Here is an 18,133-nt window from a genome sequence, read left to right as displayed (position 1 = left end):
CTATGTAATTGCTAGAAGGTCAGACAGCAAGGTATTACCAGGATAACAACTATGACCAAGGTCTCTTGGACACCAAAAATGGAAATAAAATTAGGAATGCATATTTTCAGACGAGTATGTGGAAAAGGTGGAACTTGTCATCCATACTGAAAGAGATCAGAATTTGCTTATTGAATTTTTGAGATAATTGTAGATCCTTAGGCAGCTGTAAGAAATAATTAAGATAAATTCCATGTGCCCTTGCCCCAGTTTTCTCCAATGGTGTCATTTTGCAACTGCATAGTACAGTATCATAATCAGATAGTGACAATTATATAATCTATATTTTGACCAAATAGGCCATTTCCATCACAAGAATGCATTATGTTGCCATTTTGTACACACACTCCCTCCTTCTCATAATCCCCTAATCTCTGGCAATCACAAATCTCTTCATTTCTAAAATTCTGTCATTTCAGTAATGTTATAACAATGAAATCACAGACTACGTTGTTGACAGGATCGGCATTTTTTCCTTAACATACTTCTTCGGAGATTCATCCAGATTGCTACATAGTCAAGAGTTAATTCCATTTTATTCCTGAGGAGTATTCCAAGGTATGGGTGTATGGCTTGTTTTATTTTTTTTTTTTTTTACGCACAGAACGTTACAGACAACATTTCCAAGCTTTGGCATTGACAAATAAAATTACTTTAAAGATTCACATACAGGTTGTGAGTATGTTTTCATTTCTCTGACAGAAGTGCTCAGGAGCGCAACTGTTTGGTGACATAGTAGGTGCTGTGTGGGAATCTACCAAACTGTTTTCCGATGCGTCTGTATCATTTACGTTCCCTCTAGCAACAAAGTCTGGCCCAGGAGCTCTCCAACTCCACCAGCGTTGCCTTCGTCACTATTTCTTCTTTCAGCCATTGTAAAAGGTGTGCGATTATACCTCATTGTGGTTTTCGCTCGCGCTTCCCTGATGGCTAATGTGTTGAACATTTTTCATGTGCTTACTTGCTGAAGACAAATTCTTAGTCTTCCTTCACTGAGGACGTCCTGAAGGATACTTACACTGAGTACAGCATTTTGAGTTGACAGGTGTAGAACTTGGTCAATTGTATGCCACTTCCTTCTGGCTTTTGTGGTTTCTGATGAGATATTTACTGTCACCCAGGTTATCTTTTTTTTTCCCCCCTGTAGGTCAGGTGTAATTTCCTTCTAGGTGCTATGAAGATTACTTTTTCCTAATCTTCCATAAATTCGACTGATGTTTCTTGATGTGGGTATTCTTGAGTTTATGCTGTTTGGGGATTACTATGCTTTAAACTATAGATTTGACTCTTATCCTAAGATCTGGAAAATTTTCGCCCATTATTTATTTGAGTTCTCTTCAGCCCCACACTTACTTCTTCTCTTATACTGGCTTCCAAAGGTGGAAGAATGCGATCTTTTGTTACGACCTCAACCCATCTCAACCCGTTAGCAAAGGCTCTATTTTTTTTTCTGGATTGAATAATTTCTTTTTTTTTTTAATTTTTTTTCCAACGTTTTTATTTATTTTTGGGACAGAGAGAGACAGAGCATGATGGGGGAAGGGCAGAGAGAGAGGGAGACACAGAATCGGAAACAGGCTCCAGGCTCTGAGCCATCAGCCCAGAGCCCGACGCGGGGCTCGAACTCACGGACCGCGAGATCGTGACCTGGCTGAAGTCGGACGCTTAACCGACTGCGCCACCCAGGCGCCCCTGGATTGAATAATTTCTAATGTTCTGTCTTCAAGGTCATTGATTCGTTCCTCTGTCCCTTCCATTCATACTTTTTTTAAAAAAATAGTTACTGTTTTTCATTCTAAATTTTCTATTTGTTTCTTCTTTGTATTTTCTGTGTCTTTGAGACATTTTCTTTCCTGAGAATTGCCATTGTTTTTCTCATTTGTTCCAAGCACATTCACAATTTGTTCTTTAAGCACCTTTATGTTAGTCATTTTAAAATCCTCACCAGTAATTTAAAAAGCTCCACCATTTTGGTGTTGGCATCTACTGATTATCTTCTTTTGTTCACTTTGAGATATTTTTGGTCTTAACATGATGAATAGTTTTCAATTGTATCCTGGATATTTTGGGTACTGTGTGAAGAGATTCTAGATCTTACGTAAACATTCTGTTTTATCCGGGTTCCTGTTACACCATTCTGGAGGGGAAGGGTACAGCTCTGCCTTATTACTTCCAGGTGAATGGAGAAGTTCTGTTTCCTCACTAAACCTCCTTTGACACCTAGTCGGGGGTGCTCTTGGTTAAAGCTGGGTGACAATGAGAGTTCCAGCCACCCACCAGACCTCCCTAACTGGGGGAGGGTGGGTGTGGGAGTACAGGCCCCCGACATGTTTCCCACCGGCACCCCTGGGGGCTGTGGGCCTCACTGCTGTCTAACAGAGATACAAGTCCTGGCTCCTGTTCAGCCTTCTCTGCCCCCCCTTCAGAAGGCAGGGACGGGTACCTCTTTTGTGGCCTAGCAAGGGTGGTGGTCCAAGCTCCCCACTCAACTTTGCTAACAGGGGCTGAGATGGGGCACCCTTTTTTTTTCTGTGATATTTATTTGGCTGGATTCAAATGGTTATCTAAAACATTCTGTCTTGATAAACTGACATTCCCTAGTCGTTTGGCTCGAGTGAGAATATTTTGGTTGCATGTTTCTGTTTCGTTTTCAGTTTTGTTGTTATCTGTACTGTTGGTGTTTCTAGGTTGCTGCCTTCTTAAGTTCCAATTCTGGGATACATGCAGCAAAAAGAAAATCCAGGAAACCCCCTGCCATATCATTTTGTAAGTTCTAGTTACCTAGATGGTATGCCTCTTCCCTTCAACTTTGTGAATCTTCTTGTGCTTACTTTAAGTATCATGGTTAGAGTTTTTAGTTGCATTTATTGGGATAAATAGGGGAAAGTATGTCTATTTCATCTTTCCAAAGTGAAAGAGAAATGGGATGTAAATGTGTACTTGGAGAGAAAAGAAGAATTCACAAATAAGAAATAAGAAAATAACGTATCAAAATTCCTAAAAATTTGAAACTGAAATGTTGGTGATATGTATTTTTTAGAATAATATAATATAAAACAGCTATTTTCCCTTGGATGAACGTGCATCCCAAAAAATGTTGGCCTAAAAATAATTGTAAAAGGAGTGTTTCCTGATTATGAGTTTGCTTTCAAGCAGCAACCGGATTGTAGAAAGAAATAGTGACTTCTTGACTCAAAATGCTAGTTAATTTCCATTCTAAGCAAAATTTTAATTGGAGCACCTGGGTAGCTCAGTCGGTCTAGCATCAGATTCTTGATTTTGTTTCAGGTCATGATCTCAACGTTCATGAGATTGAGCCCTGTGTGTGTGGAGCCTGCTTGGGATTCTCTGTCCCTCTCCCTCTGCCCCTTTCCTCCATGCACATGCATTCTCAATCTCTCTCTCTCTCTCTCTCTCTCTCTCTCTCTCTCTCTCTCTCTCAAAATAATAAGTTAAAACATTTTTTTTTCATTTCCAGTTTGAGGGGCCTTGATCTTAAATATGGAGAAAAAATTAAATGTATTTGTTATGCATATACATTTATTGAGAATGATTCATTTATCCAGTCACTTTGTGCTCAGAGAATTCACCTCCTTACACATTGGCCAGAAGAGCCAATTATGTAAATACTCTGGGACCTTTTTGTCAACACTCCATTTTGAGCTTCTTTGACCAAATTTCTACAATGAGAAGCTTACTTCTGAAAAAATTGGGCATTTCAAAAAATAACTAGAATACCCTGGTCAAGTGAAAGCAATACTATTATCAGATTGGTGAGTCTGTTAGTAACAGTGTTAAAAGTTGTCCATCATAAATGGGGGTCATCAATATTAAAAAAATGTGATGTTTGATATGAAAATACTGTATTTTCCCCCAATTCGAACAATATTGTTTGAAAATCTGTTAGGTTTCTCCAGTAAACTCACAGGTGGCAGACCAGGTCTGAATACCAACCGCTAGCATTTGGTTTCTAGATTAAAAGTCATTAGCTACGTGGCCTTGGTAAGTGGCCTAACTTTCTGACAGCCTGAATCTGAGTGTGCACCTCTGAAAAACTGGAACTAAATGACAACATAGGTAAAAAAATTATTTCAACAATGTTTGGGGTGATTTTGTAACCTAAACCAAACAAACCTAAGCCTGTTTCCTTTAAAAGTAGACAAGGATATATAGAGATCATAAAACAAATAATTTCATTTAAAAAAGTATGTTAACTATACTGGAATTAAAATTTTAAAAACTTAATAAAACTGAAATTAAAAAAGAACATATAGATCAAAAGAGGGTTAAAATATTAAATATTAAATGAGATCTTATAATTCAATGGTCCAGCACAATACATATGACATTTTTGAAGTTATCAGTAAATGGTAGCTATTATAATAAATACTGTATCAGCAAAAATGAGCAAACAACCAGAACTTTATGTTTAGATAAGAAAAATACAAATTAAAATGATATTTTTTTGCCTATCAGTTATGAAAAATTAAAAATAACAATATATACTGTTGGCTATAGAATAATGAAATGAGCACACTTTATACTCTGCAGGTGAGTGAGAATGTGAATTGATATAATTTTTTCTAAAGGACAACTTGGCAATGTGTATAAAATATTTAAAAAATAAACATTCTCTTCACTAAGCCATACCATTTCTAGGAATTTACCCTAACCATTTTTATTTTATTTTATTTTTAATTTTTTAATGTTTATTTATTTTTGAGAGAGAGACAGAGGGCAAGTGGGGGAGGAACAGGGAGAAAGAGGGAGACACAGAACTCCAAGCAGGCTGCAGTCTCCAAGCTGTCAGAACAGAGCCCAACGCGGGGCTCAAACTCACAAACTGCCAGATCGTGACCTGAGCCGAAGTCGGACATTCAACCGACTGAGCCACCCAGGCACCCCTACCCTAAGCCATTTTTAAATGTCCAAAGATATATGTGCACATACATACTACAGTATTGATTATATAGCTAAAACACCCAGATTTTTAAAAATAATTTATACTTTAATTAGATTGTGGGAGAGATACAATGGCCTTTATGCCCTTCCCCCTTCCCTCCCCCGCTCATGCTCTGTGTCTCTCACTCTCAAAAATGAATAAATGTTAAACAAAAAATTAAAAAAAAATATTACACATTATGATATGATTTTAGAGACCTAAACATAGCAGTGTAAAACGTAAAATGATGACAACAAAGTGTGGTTATCTGTCTTCTAAGGAAAGAAAGTAGCTTCTATCCTGATTTAAGGCTTAAATGAACATATATATACTCACATATACAACGCACATATCCACATCCACACATGAACATACCCACACGGAAGCTGATCGTTTCTATTAAGAATCTGTCTCAATATTTTCTTTCTTTTTTTTTAAGTTTTTAAAATTTATTTTTGAGAAAGAGAGAAAAAGAGAGAGCGTGTGCCAGCAGGGGAGGGGCAGAGAGAGAGGGACAGAGAGAATCCCAAGCTGGCTCCGTACCATCAGCGTGAGCCAGAAGCAGGGTTCCATTCCATGAACCGTGAGGTATGACCTGACCCGAAACCAAGAGTGGGGCACTTAACCAGCTGAGCCACCAGGCGCCCCTGTTTGTTTTCTTCTGAACAAAGCTTTCTTTCTGCATTTAATTGAATTGTATATACCAGTCAAGTGCACAGAGTAAAAGACGTAGCCAATTCATGTCTTTGCTTTCAGCTTGCAGTACTTTACCACGAAGTTGTAAATCATAACATCATTTATCATAGTACTTGAATGTCTTGTGGAAGATTACCTTCAGCTGGGTAAAAAGTCTGTATCACATTTGGGTTGTATAGATATGAAATAGCTGACGGGTCACATGGTCACAATAGGTCACATGGCTAATAAATAAGTCTCAGAACTTTTCGCTCAAACTAAAAAAGCTGTGTATCAGAGATCCTATATTGCAATGGCTCCCAGTGCATCTGAAAATGATGATATAAGATCATGCCCTCAACCTTTGAGGAGACTTACAATAAACAGCCAGGCGTGTCTTTTTCTGTTTTTGTCTCTAACTGCTAAGTAAGCTTTTATACATGTTGTACAAAAGCTTAATCTAAGATGCTTCTCAGATCTCAAAGCCAAGAAAGGAGTGTTTCTCCTGATGGTTTGATTCCTCTTAGAAAACAGCCATCATGCAAACCACCATGTTTCCCCTTGGACCTGGCTGGTAGGAAGAATTGTTCTCAACACATCAGCCTTTCTCATCATGGATCTCTCCATTTGTCTTCGCCTTTCCCAACACCCCTTTCTGACTCGGGGCAGAGGTGGGAAGGGACAGCACTGATGCAAGCAGGAAGAGCTATTTCTCCTGAACGACTTAGTGGTAACTCCCCAAGTTAAGGCACACTGCCTCCAACAAGTTTTCCTTTGCAGTGTGTGATCTTTTCAAAAATCCTGTATGATAACCTTCGTTCTTCTTATTTCCATTATTTTACTCTGTAAACTGAGACCTGGAGAGGCAGAAGGAGTTGTCCAGAATAAAGTGATCAGTGATGGAGCCGCTTCCAGCTCCAAAATCTATGATTTATTCATTTTCTGCTATCTGTTCATCTGATGGAAAATATACTGGGGTGTGAGTTTTATAAAGAAGAAGCCATCAAACACAAATCTTCTTCCCAGCCTACTTTTCCTGAATTGTTCCTACACTTAGTCATCCAAGATAATCTTCCAGAATTATGATACAAAATAAGTAATTTATGATTCCTCACTTTTAGTGCACTAACGCAATTTTCTATGCAGTGAAAATATTCAGTCCCTAAACAATTCCTCCTTTGTTAACATGACATAGAAAAAACAGAGTTTACAATCTTTAAAAAGTCTTCTGGTGTTGGTCGCGGTAGAAGTGTTGAAAATAAACGTTTCCACCATTTCCCTTGGCACACCGAAGAAATGAAGAAACTACCGAAAGCGAGGTCACCTGCCTGTCTCGCACGTTGCTAGCTGCCAAAGGCTACCTTAATTCCACTACATGCAACACATTTTGTGTGTCGCTGGTCCTGATGATAACTTAACCCATTAGACCCAGCAGCCGACTGAACTTTTAATAAGTATTTACCCACAGTTAGAATCGTATGGCCTAGAAATGTTTTTTAACCAAATATTCTGTCTTTATAAAAGTCAGGTAATTCCAATCTAGCAATGAGCCAGTATCATCCCGCAGCATTTTTTTTTTTAGCGTTTATTTATTTTTGAGACAGAGAGAGACAACGCATCAACGGGGGAGGGTCAGAGAGAGGGAGACAAAGAATCTGAAACAGGCTCCAGGCTCTGAGCTGTCAGCACAGAGCCCGACGCGGGGCTCGAACTCACAGACCGCGAGATCATGACCCGGGCCAAAGTCGGCCGCTTAACCGACTGAGCCACCCAGGCGCCCTCCCGCAGCATTTTTAAACCATATACAAACTGATTATATTCTTTTTTTATTTTTGGCAGCATTATTCTTCATAAAGTAACCAAAGATGCCCCAATTATACTTCTTAAAATAGTATATCACCTAATAAAATCAGGTATATTTTGGTATTATAATCCTTATCCAATACCTTACCTCAGCTCTTAACTCGTAGATCACTCTATCCTTGCCGGTTTGAGATTTTGATTCTCCTTTTATATCTCCCGATATTTCTTTCATTTCATTTTCATGTTGACCAGGAATAATGTTAAACTGAAAAAACAAAAACAAAAACAAAACCAGAAGTTAGAATTATAATCACATGAGGCTCCAAAGGCTGGCTCCAGGATAATCCACATTAGTCCTTCACTTTACTTTTAGTTTAGTTTTTGTTTGTTTGTTTTCTATGTGGATTCTGGCAGGTTTTACCGTTGCTGTGATAATTAATGTAGTTAAATCATTTATTTCCTTACTTGTACTTGAAAAATTCTAAGTTGTTCAAAAACAAATCAGCAAAGCTTTAGCAATCTAATCATTTGAAAATTGGGCAGAACTTGGTTACCTCACATACTCCTGATAATTGACCAACTGGATTCTAAATGAATCCAATTAACACTGATTTAACAGTCTTGGATATTTGTAACACAGTATCCTTTGTGACTCTACTTAATGTCTATTTTCTATGAAGTCTAAAGAGTACATAGATTACAACAGAGACAAACTTGGGCGATGGAAAAAATACATCTATATAATGCTCGAATTGGGAAAGACATATTTATAAACAATGCCAATAAAATGCAATATGGAACTCCAACAGAAAAATAGGGTAAAGAGTGGCATATCCAGATAATGTAAGATTATTCAGCACTAAAATGAAATGAGCATTCAAGCCATGAGAAGGCATGGCGGAAACTTAAATGCATATTACGGAGTGAAAGAAGCCAATCTGAAAAGGTTATGTACTGTATAATTCTAATTATGTGACAGTCTAAAAAAGGAAAAAGTATGGAGTGGTTTTCAGGGTTATGGGTAGGAAGGGATGAACAGGTGGAGCACTGAGATTTTTAGGGCAATGAAACTATTTAGTATGACCCTAGTAGACACATATCATTATGCATTTTTCTAAACCCAGAGAATGTACAACACCGAGAATACATCCTAAGGTAAACTATGGACTTGGATGATAGTAATGTGTCAATACAGGTTCATCATTTGTAACAAATGTACCACCCTGGTGGAGGACACTGATAATGGGGGGGACGGTATGCTTAAGTGGACACAGGGAGCCTATGGCAAATGTACGTACGTTCCATTCAATTATGCTGTGAACCTAAAACCGCTCTAAAAAATAGTCTATAAAGTGAAACACAGGAAGGTGAGAAAAATCCTGTAAATACATAGTAAATTTTCTCCATAGCTGTTCTTATAGTTTTCAACAGAAACACAAAATTTGGTAAATCTATAAAATGTGTAATACACATATAACATTGTTTTATTAACTTACATTTTCCCCTAAAATATGTAGTAAATGTTTTCAGAATTTATATTATATAATTTGTGTGCAATCCCACTATAAGTTAGAAAATAAAAGCAAACATTATACTACCTATTTAAAATTAAAAATAACATTACTCATAACATTAAGTATGTATTAGTCTCTAGGAACTGAACTTGATATATATTTCCTTAGTTAATGCTAGAGTAATCCTATGTGTTAGGTATTATTATTATCCTTAAAGAAAAATAAACCATACTTTTGCTAGGCTTAAGCAACTTTCCCAAATTCACAAAGCTAGTAATGGAAGAAGCAAAAGTTAAGAATGTTCTCGCTAAATTCATTACCAGAGTGCTTAATCATAAACCGGTACTACATCTATAATTATAAAGCTGGAAGCCACTGGAATAGTTTACTGAAAGGCAAAAAGTTTATAGACACATACTAAAAACGAACTACAGTGGAGTTAGGGGGCTGATTTGCCGAGTACAGAGAAGCTCCATGTTCAGAGTTAATAACGTGGAGAATACACCACGGAAGGCAAATGTGGAACAGGACACAATGCCACGGAGTTCAGTACAAGTCTGTCTAGGCACGTTTCACCTCACATTTGTGTAAATAAACAACGTGGTATTAATCTCTGGCCAAAATAAAAATAAAATAAGTCACTTTGCTAAAGAAAATAATGAATTGCGAGGGTTGAATCAAAGCAACAGTTTCTGGGTTCAAGTTCACCAAAGTAAAATCCAACTCATTCTGGTCACTGAATTCCCTTAGTGTAACTTCTGAAATCTTGACCATTAATTCTCAGCGAATTACATCAATCAATAAGCCTTCTCGTTGTCAACCGAACTTCCAATCAACTTTGCCACTCAAAGGAGAAAGGAGGCAGGAAAATAAATTTTCATACACAACAGTATAGGAAGTCCACATTAATTACCTAAAATGATTCCATTTTCATTTTTCATTGACAATGGAAAATCAAGGATCTCTGGAGATACGAAGAAACCAAGAACATGAAAAAAAAAATATCTAAGATTATAAAACAAAATGTCTGACAGAAAAAAAAAGATAAATGGTATAATTTAAGATATGAAAGTAAATGTTATTAAAAATATAATCACTATCTTTGGGGAAAATGAATATTATACTGCACTCATAAATAAAGAACAGAGCAATTTCAAAATTTCAAAGAAAAAAGAACAATAAAAGAAAGCTTTTTAAATGTGTCTAGTAATCCTATCCTTTAGAAGACTTTATGAGACAAGTTAGTGTCTCAAGGCTCAGTTCTTGGACCTGTGGTCTTGACGCATTTACGCCTTTGGATAGCTGATGTGCACCCATAGCCCTGCATACTAGTCAGAATTCTGACAATCTCCAAATTGTTCTATCCTGTAGGTCTCCTCTGAACTTTGGACCCATGTGTCCAACTTCCTACTTGTCACTTCCATAGGTATCCAAAACTTAACACATTGCAAAGACAAATTAAGAATTTCCCTAAAACAGGTGTCTCTTCCAGACTTTGCTATCTCAGTAAGGATCAACTCCATCTTTCCCTTTGATCAGGCCAAAAATATTGGATTTATTTCTAACTCTTTTCTTTCTCCGACGTGTCATATCCAAAGTAAAAAGTAAAATAAAAATAATTCAATTTTGCCTTCAAAATATATAATAAATCCAACCACTTCTCGACCTGCACCACTACTGCCCTGATCAACACCACCATGGTCTCTCACATCAGTTATTTTAATAGCTGCCATGATCTTCGCTTCTTCAAGCAGCTCTGTGGTTCCCCTTCCAAAACAGCAATCAAATAAAGCATTTTAAAAGTAATGCAGGTCACGTAACTGCCGCTCAAATTTTTCCTGTGGCTTCCCAATCCATTCAGAGTGTAAGTCAAAGTCCTTACCATCTGCCTGGTCCTGTAACCTCCAAACCTCATCTCCTACTCCTAGCCTGTATTCTGTTGGTCACTCTGACTTCTCACTGTTCCTACACACTCCAGGCTCGAAACAGCAAAAACTAAATAAATTAAATTAAATTAAATTAAATTAAATTAAATTAAATTAAATTAAAGAAAGATGAAAACAGTAAACAAAATATTGTACAGTGAAGGCAATTAAGACAATATAACAAGAAAAAAAGCCCGATGGCCAGATTAATAAAACTATACTCCTCCTTATGAAAACTTGAGTTATTATGATCCTTTTAAAATTATACTCTGAACTCAAAATTACCTTAATTTTGCCACTTATTCACCTTCAGGTTCAGATTAATGGAGGCATAAGTAAAATCTAATTAGGAGCTGAAAAGTTGAAAGCTGTGGATGTATAGATGGTAAAGATTATTATTTGGGAGAATTATGAATGCCACCCACAAGTGATCTATCACATTACTTCAATTGAAAGTGATAGAAATAGAAGGTACCTGAAAAAGTGAATGAGTCAGCATTAGAAAGCATTTTTTAAGTTCAGGTCCTTTTATTTAATATTTATTTAAGTATAGTCTCTTGTTAAGACTCCTTTTCTGAAACTGCACCATAAGATAATTCCAAAATTCCTCTTTAAAATTCCTCCTTTCATACTGCAGTATTTGTGAAAGGTTAAACCAGGCAACTTGTCATCTCTCTGGCTTCAGAAATATCTGCCATAATTTGCTTCTGGAAAATCAGCAACATTATATGTAAATATTTATTCTAGTACATTCAAATTAGCATGGAGCGGAATGTCTTTTTGAAGATAATTCTGGAAAACAAGAATATTGTGTAACATATAAATAAAAATATTTTCTTAGTTATTCAGATCAAGTGGGAAAAGAAAATCTCATTTCAAAAGGGCACAAAAATATAATCTAACACACCCTGTTATTTTGATTCTGCCTCACAATTTTACCCTTCAGAATAATCTAAAACAATTAGGTAGTTATTGCTTATTCCAAAGATCTGGCCTTTGTGGGATATTACATTCAGTATTTATGTCCATATTATTAATAATACAACATAATTCAATCTCCTCAAATACCAAATCCACCATTTCTCCCCTAACTCTCAACAAACGATCTTGCAGCTTCATTCATGGAGAAATAGAAAAGCTATGCACAGGAAAGATCTTCAACCTCTTGTAACATAATCTACAAATTTGCATGCATCTGTACAAATCTTTTCTTCTTTCCTCTTGTCAAAGAACTTAAATACCCTTCCTTCCTAGAGTTAAAAACTAATCATTCCATTTGTAGTCAGGATTTAGTACCTTTGGAGTACTTGGAAAACTCATTCTAAGAACTGTACCTCTTCTGGATTTTCAAGATCTCTTAGTTTCTCTTGCATCAATATTTAATAGCTTAATAGTTTCCATTTAGGTTTGAAAGGGAAGTATGAGAGACCAAGTGTAGAAGACCGCCCCACACCTCCCCTCCTGCCCCATCTCTTTTCTGGTTTTGAACTGTCCATTCTAGCTCTTCGTTTCCTCTTACCTTCAACTGTCATGCAAGAGCTGCTTGCCCTCACGGTTTGGTTTCCACATGTTCCCCTCTGACTCATTTCCTCCATTGGCTTTTGCTGCCCCCATTCTCAACACTTTCCAATATACAATATGCAGCCTGTCCTTAACTTGAATCTTTGGCAGAATTTGATACTGTTAACAATGTCTTTGTTCAAGTACTCTTTTCCTCTGGTTCATGGGAAGAAAGGTTTTTTTTTTCTTATTTTAATGTTTTATTTATTTTTGAGAGAGACACACAGAGTGTAAGCAGGGGAGGGGCAGAGAGAGAGGGAGACACAGAATCTGAAGCAGGCTCCAGGCTCTGAGCTGTCAGCACAGAGCCCGACATAGCGCTGGAACCTACGGACCGCGAGATCACGACCTGAGCTGAAGTTGGACGCTTAACCGACTGAAGCACCCAGGCGCCCCAGGAAAGGTTTTTCCCTGCTCTCATCCTTCCCAGACATTCTGACTTAGGGGCAGTTTCCCTTCCTCTGTCTGCCTTACCTAGTGCTAGTCCTCCAAACTCTCTTTTGCTTTATTCAATACATCAGCCTTGGGGATCCCATTTCCTCCCATGGTTTCACCACCATCTCGCTATGATTATTCACATTTGTTTCCTGCACTAATAAATCCAAAATCTACCAAATATTTCTACCTCAAGCTCAATATATTCAGTATTGAATCCATTGTCCTTTCCTCTCAAGTTTCTCTTCTTCATGATATGCCTTCTTTGGTGGATGGCCACCCCACAGATAAGGTCAGCAATCTGTAACTTCTCCTCTCTAACCCCCTAGCATCCTCTAGCATTTCCAACATTCACTTAATCACTAAGTTTGAAGAGAGCATCACAATTTCTTTCACTTGTATATTTCTGAACTCTCCACATCCCCCACTAAACTTAGGACACCTGATAATTTCTTTCTGGATTACCATGACAGATTCATAACAGTTTCCTCATCAGCCATGCCCCCAAATCTCTTCTTCACACTGAAGTTTGAATTATTTTTTAAAAATTGTTCACTTATTGATTTTGAGAGAGAGAGAGAGAGAGAGAGAGAGAGAGAGAGAGAGAGAGAGAGAGTATGGGAGGGGCAAAGAGAAAGGGAGAGAAAGAATCCAAAGCAGGCTTCATGCTTTCAGCACAGAGCCCAACATGGGGCTCGATCTCGCCATTGTGAGATCATGACCTGAGCCAATATCAAGAGTGGGACAGTTAACTGACTGGGCTACCTAGGTGCCTTTTGAGTCATTATTTTTTAACCAAACTGACCTTGGTCAACACACTTCAATGGCTTTTCCCATTGCTTTCATGTTGATGTATACATTTATAATTGGGCTCCTAAGTATTGAATATCAAATAGTACAGAGTGGAAGACCAAGTGTTTAGCAGTTAGGCAGGTTCTAGCAGCCATACCATATTCTTATGAAAGGTGAGGAAAATAAGAGGAAATATGCCCAAATGGGAGGTCACCTAAATGAAGTGGACCCAGGGATAGCTAACAACAATTAAGATTCCAACTAATTTTAATTAACTCTAAGTGCATGCAGAAGCCTCCAAAATTCCAAGCCTTATATCATAGCTCCAAAAATTGTAGCCAAAACTATTCAAACTCAACTTTACCTGATTCCCTCCCTCAACCTTAAAGAATGGTAGTAAAGACACAAAAAATGTTTAACTGTGTTTAAAGCAAATTTTATTGTGTCCTTCACGTCAAAATAAAAACATTAAATAACTAATCTTAGTGGTGTTTAAACTGTTTTGCTCTCATACTGATGTATCTTTTACTTTTATAAATGGTGGACTAAACAGTATATTTGTCTAGATTCAATAAATGAAATTTCTGCTGAATTTTAAATAAAATGGTTGTTTCACATTTTACTTAATGCTAATATCGAAAAGCCACAGAAATGTGATAGTCACTATCATCTATTCAAAAAATTGTATTAATTTTATTTCTTGAATTCTTATTTCTTTAACATATGTTTATATTTGAAAAAGTTTTGCTCAATAATATGAAATAAAAATATGTATATAAAATATGTATGTATATATTATGACTGTAAGGCTCCAAACATTACAATGTTTCTTTGGATTGAATTATCTCTAGAATTGCTATGGTACATGGTTACTTAAAAACAAGACAAGATAGCACATATTGTGATAAGTAATTATTAAATATAAACTAATCATTTACTGGAAATGCATCTCTTAATGAGATGGATAGATACATTTTTTCAATTAGTTTGTGTATCCATGGATGAAATTACTTATTGATAGAATGAAATAAGAGTTATCATCAGTTTTCTTTATTCTCTTTAAAATGTAGGCACTGAGAAAGTTGATCACACATTAATAGAAGCAGAAGATGTTTCATTATAGCAGACACACTGTGTTGGTTTTTTAATGTCTTTCTTTTTTTGTTTCAAGTTTTTATTTAAATTCTAGTTAATATATACTTTCTAAATAAATGACAAGGTCACATTTCTTCTTATATCATTTATTATTTACAAACTGACCAATCTATTAGGTCTTATTCCAGTATTTTTATGAAGAAGAAAAAATATAAGCCATCTGAAATGCCAAAGATTTTGTGAACCATTGATTAGTTGGGTTTCTCAACACCAATTTTTCAAAATATCTCTAGTACTCTTGATTTTTTCCCACTCTGACAAAATGTTCTAAAACAACACTTGGGCTGGGAAGTAAGCATGATTTCCATTTGAGAAATGGATGGGGGGTAATGTGGGAAAAGAGAACTTGCTTGAAAAGTACGTCTTTAGGCAGATGGGTTTTTGAAGACCACATATGAAAGCTGGGAATTTGGAAGTGAAATCCATATAACTATTTCCATGGGGAATTGTGGGAAAACGGCAGAGTGTGGTGGTGACTCTTTCAGTGTCTGCGAATCTCTCCATGAAACAGGCAGAGCAATGTCAAGAACAAAATCAAAAACCTATGGAAGCCCACTGCAAAATTAGAGGACAAGTTTTCCCTGTAAACCCTAAGACGATCTACTCAGCTTCAAGAACTGCAGAATATCAGCACCTGTTTGAGAAAACTAAATGGAAGCAGCATGCCCTGAGAACACAAGAACCCCAAACTGACAACGGACATTCCCTGCAAGTATGCCTGCAAGGTCAATGTGAAAACAGTAGATGAAACTAGGGGGGCGGTTTACACATTCTAATTGGTGTGTGAGTGCAAAAGGCCCATAGAAAAGTCCAAAGAAGTACAACAATCTATATTCTGTACACTATAAAAAATAAAAGCAAAAACAAAAAGAGACAAAATTCCTTTAAAAACACATCTACAATAAAGTATAAAATGCTGAGAACAGAATCCATACTAAAAGGAACCATGGCAATAAAGGGAGAATGATCCCGATAAATCAGTTAGGGAACAGAGTCAGGGGACTATGGAAAGGATAAGACTAAGTCATAATTTAGGGCACTTTACAAACACTGAGTAGTGAGCTCTAGATGAAGGCAGAAACATTTCTTGGTCTATGCTTCTTCTATTTTAAGTACAAAAAACCTAAATCTATGTAAGAATGAGTAACAGGAAAGGATCATAGTTGAATCATGTGTGATGTTATTATAAGGACAAAAGAATGAAGAACAAAATAATGCTCTTACAGACAGTGTAAGTATGCTGATGAGAACATACTAAAAATACATGCCCACTAGAGAAAAAGAAAACAATAATCAAATTTTTCACTGCGACCTAAACAAAAATTATGTATAATATGAAATTATTTATTACATATATTATATATTATGTTTATTATATATAACATTTATATATAATATGTTACATATTATATATAATTACATATTTATTATTTATATTATTATATATAATATGAAATAAATATGAAATTTATTTCAGAATAAACTGTAAGGAACATAAGAACAGATAAATGTAGCAGATAATGTCTTAAGAGATAAGGTAAAAAGAAATAAGATGCAAAAAACCCAAAATCCAAGATAAATATTAAAAAGGATATCGGAAACTGTGACAGAGCAGAGTGACAAGGATTTAACAAAGTGTTACATTTTCCATTTTTTTCCCACTAAAATGGCCTGAAATAGTGACCATCACTGCACCAGTGTCCTTATCTATGCACAGACGGTGGTCTTAAGGTATTTCCCATTATAAGAACCCGGGTGTCTTTGAAGAAGGATCATACCACTGAGTCTATATCTTGTCATACATTAGAATAAGTAAACTTGAAATATTACTAGGATTGCATCAAATGTTCTCAATTGCCAATATAAAAAAACATTTTGCTCTCTAACTAGGGTACCTTTTGAATATCATTAAGGATAATTAGTACAGTAGACAATAAAAAAAACTAAGAAGTTTAAATTCATAAATTTATAACAATACAAAAAAACTAATTAGAAAAATTTTAATGTTTGTTTATTTTTGAGAGGAAGGGAGAGTGTGAGTGGGGGAAGGGCAGAGAGAGAGGGAGACACAGATTTTGAAGCAGGCTCCAGGCTCTGAGCTGTGAGCACAAAGCCGGAAGCAGGGCTCGAACTCACAAACCGCGAGATCATGACCTGAGCTGAAGTCGGACACTTAACTGACTGAGCCACCAGGTGCCCCATGACTAAAAAAAAAAAAAAAAACAAAAAAACACAAAAACTAATTTGATTAACACTGGGGAATACTAGTGATCCAATTCATTATTTTGTAGATTGGTAAAGAAAGGGAAAGGAATCCATCTTGTAACCCAACTCGGTCTAAATGAACAAAATATTGTGTTTTCTTTTAAAGTTTATTTATTTGTTTTGAGAGAGACTACAAGTGGGGGATGAGCAGAGAGAGGGAGAGAGAGAATCCCAAGCAGGATCTGCACCGTCAGCACAGAGCCCTACGTGGGACTTGAACCTACAAACCTTGAGATCATGACCTGAGCCCAAGTCAGATGCTCAACTGACTGAGCCACCCACTTGCCCCTAAATGAACAAAATATTGTATGAGAGGAAGTTCTTCTATTTACATGTTCCAAATAATAACTGAAGCAGAAATAATATAATTAGAATATCACAATTTTGGAATTCCTAATTAATGCAAGGAGCATCAGTCTATCAGCACCAGAAACAAATACCATGTGCTTCCTAATGGAAGAACACATTATCTAGGAGACAGTCTTAAAACAGAATCAAATCATACCTCTTGATCCAATTAACATTTAATAGAAAATACAGTAGACAGAATAACATATTTAACCATACAATGTATAAATTCAATCTATAAAATCCAGAATAGAACCCTATGGGACAAATTACCTGTTTTTTTTTCTTTTTTATAAACAAATTATAAGAAGAAAAAAAGGAAAAATGTTGAATACAGAAAAAAAAACTTATATATTAAAATGCACTTAAAAAGACATTCAATTAGGGGTCACCTGAGTGGCTCAGTCGGTTAAGCATCCGACACTTGGTTTTAGCTCAGGTCATGATCTCATTGTTCGTGAGTTCGAGCCCCGCATCAGACTCTGTGCTGACAGCGTGGAGCCTGCTTGGGATTCTGTCTCCCTCTCTCTCTGCCCCTCCCCTGCTTGCTCTCCATCTCTCTCTCAAAATAAATAAAAGTAAACCTTAAAAAAAAAAAGACATTCAATTAAAATGGCTAAGCTTTATTTGATATTGATTCAAGTAAGTAGACTATGAAAATAATGTTGATGTTTACTGGT

General features: G+C 36.3%; 1 protein-coding gene and 1 long non-coding RNA gene across 15 annotated transcripts in view; one reads left to right on the top strand and one right to left on the bottom strand.

The window, feature by feature from the left end:
• The window catches only part of CCDC102B (coiled-coil domain containing 102B), a 201,760-nt gene that overhangs the window by 40,085 nt on the left and 143,542 nt on the right, over positions 1 to 18,133 (bottom strand). For all 14 annotated transcript variants that reach the window (XM_045041146.1, XM_045041147.1, XM_045041143.1 and 11 more), the window contains one exon: positions 7,608 to 7,724. In XM_045041146.1, the coding sequence (XP_044897081.1) occupies positions 7,608 to 7,724 (117 nt within the window). The remainder of the gene's footprint in view (positions 1 to 7,607; positions 7,725 to 18,133) is intronic.
• Positions 1,923 to 16,146, top strand: LOC109493504. Its single transcript, XR_002147799.3, has 3 exons — positions 1,923 to 2,215; positions 2,727 to 2,805; positions 15,352 to 16,146. It is a non-coding gene; the product is annotated as an uncharacterized LOC109493504 (long non-coding RNA).

The sequence above is a fragment of the Felis catus genome, chromosome D3, assembly GCF_018350175.1.
Source record: "Felis catus isolate Fca126 chromosome D3, F.catus_Fca126_mat1.0, whole genome shotgun sequence".
NCBI classification, from domain to species: Eukaryota; Metazoa; Chordata; class Mammalia; order Carnivora; family Felidae; genus Felis; species Felis catus.
The sequence above is the reverse complement of the archived record's forward strand: the minus strand, read 5'-3'. Positions and strand labels throughout refer to the sequence as shown.